At 38.8% G+C, this 6,933-nt stretch overlaps 1 protein-coding gene across 3 annotated transcripts in view; it reads right to left on the minus strand.

Annotated features, from left to right (window-relative positions):
• kiaa1549lb (KIAA1549-like b) overlaps positions 1–5,578 on the minus strand; it is a 42,778-nt gene extending 37,200 nt beyond the window's left edge. For all 3 annotated transcript variants that reach the window (XM_077595100.1, XM_077595099.1, XM_077595098.1), the window contains exon 1: positions 5,197–5,578. In XM_077595100.1, the coding sequence (XP_077451226.1) occupies positions 5,197–5,413 (217 nt within the window). In that variant the 5' untranslated portion in view covers positions 5,414–5,578. The remainder of the gene's footprint in view (positions 1–5,196) is intronic.
• Positions 5,579–6,933: the final 1,355 nt, after the last annotated feature.

The raw sequence follows: 6,933 nt of genomic DNA on the forward strand, positions 1-6,933 counted from the left end.
CTGAACCACATTAGGAATAAGACTGAGCAGATGGTCGGCTGCACCAATTAGATGATATGTTTGCCTTTGTCATTATATGTGTGGAATCTTAAATGGATGCAAGCATTCATTATGCCATGTGTGCCGTAGAGGGTGAGTCACAGTTGTTGCTTGTGTAAACCGACTTCCAGGAAATTGTTTTAACATTGGTAGCAAGTGTAAAAGGGCTCACGCTGATAAAAGCGGGGGGAAAAGAATAACAAAAAGAGGAAAGTAATGTGTAGCTCTTTGGTGAACGAATGGATTTCGAGTCAGAGTCATTGCAGGTAGCAAATGATTCTTTGTAGGTATAATTCTTTTCAATGAAACGCGGTTCACGAAAACAGAGTCATGTTTGTTAAGGCTGAGACAGTCAACATTGTTCAATTGTGTAATGATTAAAATAAGCTTTGAATGTGTTCTAGTGTTGATGTTAACTGCATAGTGTGGGGGTTGAGCAAGCATTTGTCAAAAGGTCAAATGGTTACCTGCGATTGGCTGGCCACCGATTCAGGGTGTTGTGCCCCGTAGTTAGCTGGGATAGGTTCCAGCCCCCCCCCCCCGCAAAGCTTGTGAGCATAAGCGGTTCAGAAAATGAAAGAATGAACGAAATGATTACATTGGTGTCTTGTGACACGAGCGACTGGAGTTATGAGCTTTTCATTGTTCAACTGATTTGCTTCCATGTGAGAGTGCCGACTTAAGATAGCAAGCAGGTGGCAGTGACTCAACTCTCTTTAAAAGTAGCAGTTTAGCAAATACAATGGACATTTTACATGAAAACTCTCTTGCTGTCCAGAATTTGCTCAGCAATTTGCAGTCTAAAGCACATGTGTCAAAGTGGCGGCCCGGGGGCCAAATCTGGCCCGCTGCATCATTTTGTGTAGCCCGGGAAAGTAAATCATGAGTGCCGACTTTCTGTTTTAGGATCAAATTAAAATGAAGAGTATAGATGTATATTACATTTCCTGATTTTCCCCCTTTTAAATCAATAATTGTATTTTTTATCAATGTTTTCTGTTTTTAGTTCAAAAATCATTTTGTAAAATCTAAAAATATATTTAAAAAAGCTAAAATAAAGATTGTTTTAGATCTATAAAAAACTGAATATTCAGGGCTTTTAATCCAGTTGTTTTAATCCATTCATAAAAAGTCTATCTAAGTTTATCTAAAATGGTCCGGCCCACATGAAATCGAGTTGATGTTAACGCGGCCCGCGAACCAACCCGAGTCTGACACCCCTGGTCTAAAGAAAACGCCATTGTTCCTAATGCTGTTTCCAGGACTTACCAGAAATAAGGACCGGCAGTACAACATCTCTCTAAATCCTTGTCCCATGCACCGAGCATCAATTTAGAGAATGTACAGTACATGTAATCTTTCATACTTGGATATTAATATATTGGTAATTTGTTCATTCAAATTTGTACTAATGTGTACCCATACAAAACAACATTAAAGTATAGCTGACATCTTCACTCAGACATGTTTGGCTAGTAAAGACAACATTTTAGCTGCACTCAGGCACAAGACACTGGAAGCTGTAAGCGATGGGCACATGCACTGACATGCAATGCAGATGTGTCATCAAGCTGATTATCCACTCCACAACCTTACATAAGAGTTACACAAGAGTCTAATTGACACGTTAAAAAAAAAGAATTAACCACATTTATAGTCCGTGTTGGGCGGAATCCTTTAATGTGCAAAGTGGTCAATTTAATATTTATTTAATGAATAGATTAAACTGATTAGAGCCCACATGGGTCTTTTATTATATTCATTTACAAAATATCAACCAATATTAATTGTTGGCTCATTTTGATGTTGCAAAAACATTAGGGTTTTTTTTAATTTATTTCTCTGGCTGAAAATAACACCAAGCCACAGCAAGAAAGCCAGTCCAAATTTATTTTTCTTGGTTTCTATGTGTGTATTCGGCGGAAATGTGTTCTAGGAGCTATCCATTGTAGGTGACTATTGATTCTTGCAAGTCATTTCCTCCTCCAGTTATTTTTCTCTAATTATAGAACTGTCGAATAAAATGTTGGTGATGTCATCAGTTGACTAACTTTCATTGATTTTCATTAGTGTCAACTTGGGGGGAAAAAAATAAGTCATGAAACCCCTGCGGCAGAAATTGGATTGGAAAACTGGCCCAGTATGACTGTGTCGATAAGACGGAAGATGCGGTAACCCCAGATTGATCACCTGTGAAGGTGCTGACACAGAGACATGACAATACACATATTAACATTCAAACCTTATTGTAGACACAGATTTGAAAGCAATATTCTGTTGCTTGAACAAAAAAAGTATTATTCATTATCTAAAATGGGAATATAACAGCAACTACAAAAACACCACTATTGAATGATACTTGTTATTTCTACTGTTTTATGTCAATGATCCAAACGGAAAATTTTGCTGATTACAGCTATTTTTTAGTTAGCGTTATTTTTGCTAGACAACAAATGAACACTGAATTATGGAGGGAAGAACGTTTTTTCAGAAAACACTCGAGAAAATACTACTTTATTATAGTCAAATATATTTTACTACCAGTACCATTCATAATGACCACCATTAAAATAGATGTATTTTTAAGGATTATCTTAAAATTACATCTATTTTTTTTAAATACTAAGTTTTTACCGGTTTCGTGGATATCAGCGTTTATGCGTGCATGTACATGACGTGACTATAATCATGTTCGCCACAGAAAAGTTATGATCTTTAGCAGTGTTATTTTTTCTTCAAACATTATTTCCTCCATTAAACATAAATCAGGACAAATGCTGGAAGAAAAAAAAAAATTAAAATAAAAATATACTGTAAATACAATCTTAACGAATTGGTATCCATCCACTGTGCTGTATAATAAAAACCCAGAAGTACCAATGGAGGCCACAAGTTGAGAGGGCTAATTCTGTGATACTGTAAACAAAGCTCTTCAACCTGCTTCAAAATAGATCACATGTGTCAAAGTGGCGGCCCGAGGGCTAAATCTGGCCCGCCGCATCATTTTGTGTGGCCTGGGAAAGTAAATCATGAGTGCTGACTTTCTGTTTTCGGATCAACTTAAAATGAAGAGTATAGATGTATATTACATTTCCTGATTTTCCCCCTTTTAAAGCAATAATTGTAATTTTTTAATCATTTTTTTCTGTGTTTTTATTTTAAAAATCATTTTGTAAAATCTAAAAATATATTTAAAAAGCTAAAATAAACATTGTTTTAGATCTATAAAAAAATGGAATATTTAGGGCATTTAATCCAGTTATTTTAATCCATTTGTAAAAAAAAAAAATCTAAAAACTATATCTAAAATGGTCCGGCCGACGTGAAATCAAGTTGACATCAAAGTGGCCCGCGAACCAACCCGAGTCTGACACCCTTGAAATAGATCCTTGGCAACAGGGTGTCAGCAAAATGGCCATAGATTACCACCTATAAACAATATGTGACTATTTAGGGGCACACTGCATTTCCTACCATCAGCACATGAAAGAGTGCACTCTAATGAACATCTTTGCAACGTGTTGTTTTTAACGCCAGTTGACAGTATTGCAGTGTGCTTGTAGCTGTTATGTGGTTGGTGGTGGTGATGGTGGTGGTGGTGGTCACCTCTGCTGAGGCACAGCTTCTTTCATCTTAGATCATTCTAAACAGTCAGCACATCCAGTAGTATTAAACATGTGCCCCCGCACCGTCCACTTGCATGCACTTGTTTTGTTGTGTGGGGTCAAATAGAAGCATGTTGTGTCAAAGTTGTATACCAGAACTAAACATAAGGGAGCTTAATCAGTGAGCTAGCCTCATTTTTTACAGGCAACCTTGACCCCAGAAATAAACCTACACTTGGCAACATTATGTGTGTCATTAGTGCTGACCCAGATGCTCTGAAATGCATGCGACTGATTTTGCGTTCCCAGAATAACTCCCTTCAGCATATTACAAAATAAAGATCATAGTTCATGTTGGGGAAATGCTGAAAAGGAAGATTAGAATGCAAGTTTAAAAAGTTGATGGTGAATCACGAAGTTGGCTGAGGAGATGAACGTATGTGCTGTGAACGTGACAAAAGCGGGCCTTGGATTCCAGCCACTTTTTAGGTGGCATTTACAAAGCCTAGAATATATTTCTTTTAGTCGACACTGTTGTGGAGGCGTGAATGAATGTAATATTTTGTCTATATTTGCAGCAATTTAAGAACACTCAACTCTCTTCTATGGAAGTTGCATGTTTTCACCGTGCTCCTTGCACACTCCAAACACATGCATATAAATTCAGTAATTCAGACAATTAAGAAGAACAAAATTACAGCTGTTTCTTGTGAGTTTGCATGTTCTCCCCAGGTCTGCGTGGGTTTCCTCCGGGTACTCCGGTTTCCTCCCACATTCCACAGACATGCATGGCAGGCTGGTTGGACACTCTAAATTCCCCCCAGGGTGTCCCCCCGCCTCGTGCCCGAAAATCAGCTGGGATAGGCTCCAGCACCCCCTATAACCCTTGTGAGGATAAAGCAGTTCAGAAAATGAATGAATGAATGAATGTTCCTCGAGATGCCTGTGATCCAACTTTAAAAAGATGGTTTGAGTTACGAGCATGGTAACAGACCAAATTAAACTTGTTTTTCAAGCGAGAACAGTATTGTGAAATTATGGAAATATTCTGAAAGGGCCATTCGTGGGATAAAGCCTCCCTGCCGTTTTGCTGGGTAGATGATAATATTAGAAATAGCTCTTCTTAGTTGCATTGCAGTTTTGCACCACTGCCAACCAAAATATAGTAAACAAAAACACTGTTGACTGCTGCACTGCATCACACTGAAAGGGTTCTAAAATTTGGTTTGAGAAACACAAGTGACTATCCTCCCATTCTATGTGGTGAAGTCCAGTTTTCTCCCACTGCGACCGGATAGTTAACATGCAGAATTTCCTAATAACGCAAGTCTTTAAATCAATGCAGGTTCATCAAGCTTAAAAACAATCGAGATTATGTTTGCTATTCAGGTGAGCCCAGACACATCCACCTAATCGTGCAGCCTGCAGCACAACAACGGCGTGTGAAACACACAAAACTCACACACATTGGAGAGAGATAGGACATAGGAGGAGACGGTCGGTGATGATGCTGCATCCATCTACATGTTTTTTTTTCTTTCTTGTCTCTTACCCTTCGTGGCCAAAGAACACCGGATGAGGAGTAAAAGCATCCCCGCAGACAGCGCACACTTTGCAGGCATCCCCACTGCTCTCCTCCGCCACCTGCTCCTGCTTCTTCTCGCACGCTCGCCCACTTCTTCTCCACCCCTTCCTCCGGCATCCTTCCCCGGAGCGGGGTCCGCTCCCCGGGCTGCCCCCGGCGCACACTTCCTCAGACCGGCAGCCATATCCGGTGGATGAGTTGCTGAAGTTTGGCGCGTAAATAATACATTGGATCAGGCTGCGGTGTGCTCGTGATCGGGTCTGGTGGCCAGGGCTACGGAAAGGAGGGAGGGGGGCGCAGGGTGCGAGGACTTGGGGGTGCTTGACGCTGCGATGAAGCCGCTTGAGGAAATAAGACCAACCGGTCTACCAGTCCACCTCCCTCCCCCTTGTCAACCCATCATCATCATCACCATTATCATCATCATCGTCATCATCTTCATCTTAGTCATCATCATCGTGTGTCGCAGGATTACCAAAAAGGTCAACATTTTTTGTATGTTCGCACATTACGGTAATGCATTGGAATAATCAGTTCGATTAATTAATATTTATGAAACATTAAGTGAGGAGTCCGTGCGATTTTAACACCTTTGGCAGCGACTCGATTTCTCCCACAAATATTATTTGGCAGGTGTACCCGGTTTTGTCCGCCAGGGGTCAGCACAGTTCCAGAAAATAAATGGCAAGGTCGTATGACTGCAGCGTTTAGGTTCATTACATCACTAAGCATAGACTGCAGTTTTACAAACTATACAATAACGTCCGTTTTATTTAGGGGATTTAATAATAAGTATGCTACAAAAGAGTATCAGGGCACTCCCAAAAATTTTAGCTATTAGTACTATCAAATTTGTAAGCGTATTAAATGTATTGACTGCCATTGGAAGTGATACAATAGGAGCTTTAGTTAGTCGAAAACGGGCCCAAATTTTAGGTATACATTTGTGAAGTTTTTTTTATAAAATAGATCACTTGGAATATACTATTTTAGGGAACAGCGTATGGACGTTAACTGTAATTGCAACAATTATAGTTTATTTTTTTATAAAATTATCTCTATAACAGATACAGCATATTGAGTATAGTAAAATAAATTTCATAGACGACACTATTGTGTATTAACTAAAGCATTTGTTTGTGTTGGATCAATTTCATTTGCAAAAATAAGGTGCAATCAACTTCCATAGAAACTCAGTGAGATTACCGTTTTAAACCTTTTTTTAGGGAGAAAACATCCATAGTGCAAGGTTTTTACAACTGTTTGAAACATGTCAGTGTAGTTGACTTGGGAGAATATTAAAGAAACCATTACAGAAAATGTTTTTAAAAGAAAAACAAGCAGCCTGCGTGACTTTTGACCCTTTTGACCCAGTTTGGACTAAATGTAATTGTACTCTGTGATTTTACTTTTTTTTGCCTCAAATCCATCAAGTATTTTATGTTAGAGCAAATGCCTCATCTAATCATCTCATTGCATGAGGCCATGTTACTGGATGAGAGCAGTTTGTTTTCAGTATGTTGAAGACAATTTGATATTCCTGATATACTAGCATTATGTCAATTCAAAATATTTTTGGTATGTTAATAATATAGAAATGTTAACACTATTTTAAAAATGCTAAAGGTTTAAAATTAGTGGGGTGGAGGAGTGGGGGATGGAATCAGACAACCATTTAGCCTGAGAAAACACTTAATTCCAAAT

The sequence above is a fragment of the Stigmatopora argus genome, chromosome 2, assembly GCF_051989625.1.
Source record: "Stigmatopora argus isolate UIUO_Sarg chromosome 2, RoL_Sarg_1.0, whole genome shotgun sequence".
NCBI classification, from domain to species: Eukaryota; Metazoa; Chordata; class Actinopteri; order Syngnathiformes; family Syngnathidae; genus Stigmatopora; species Stigmatopora argus.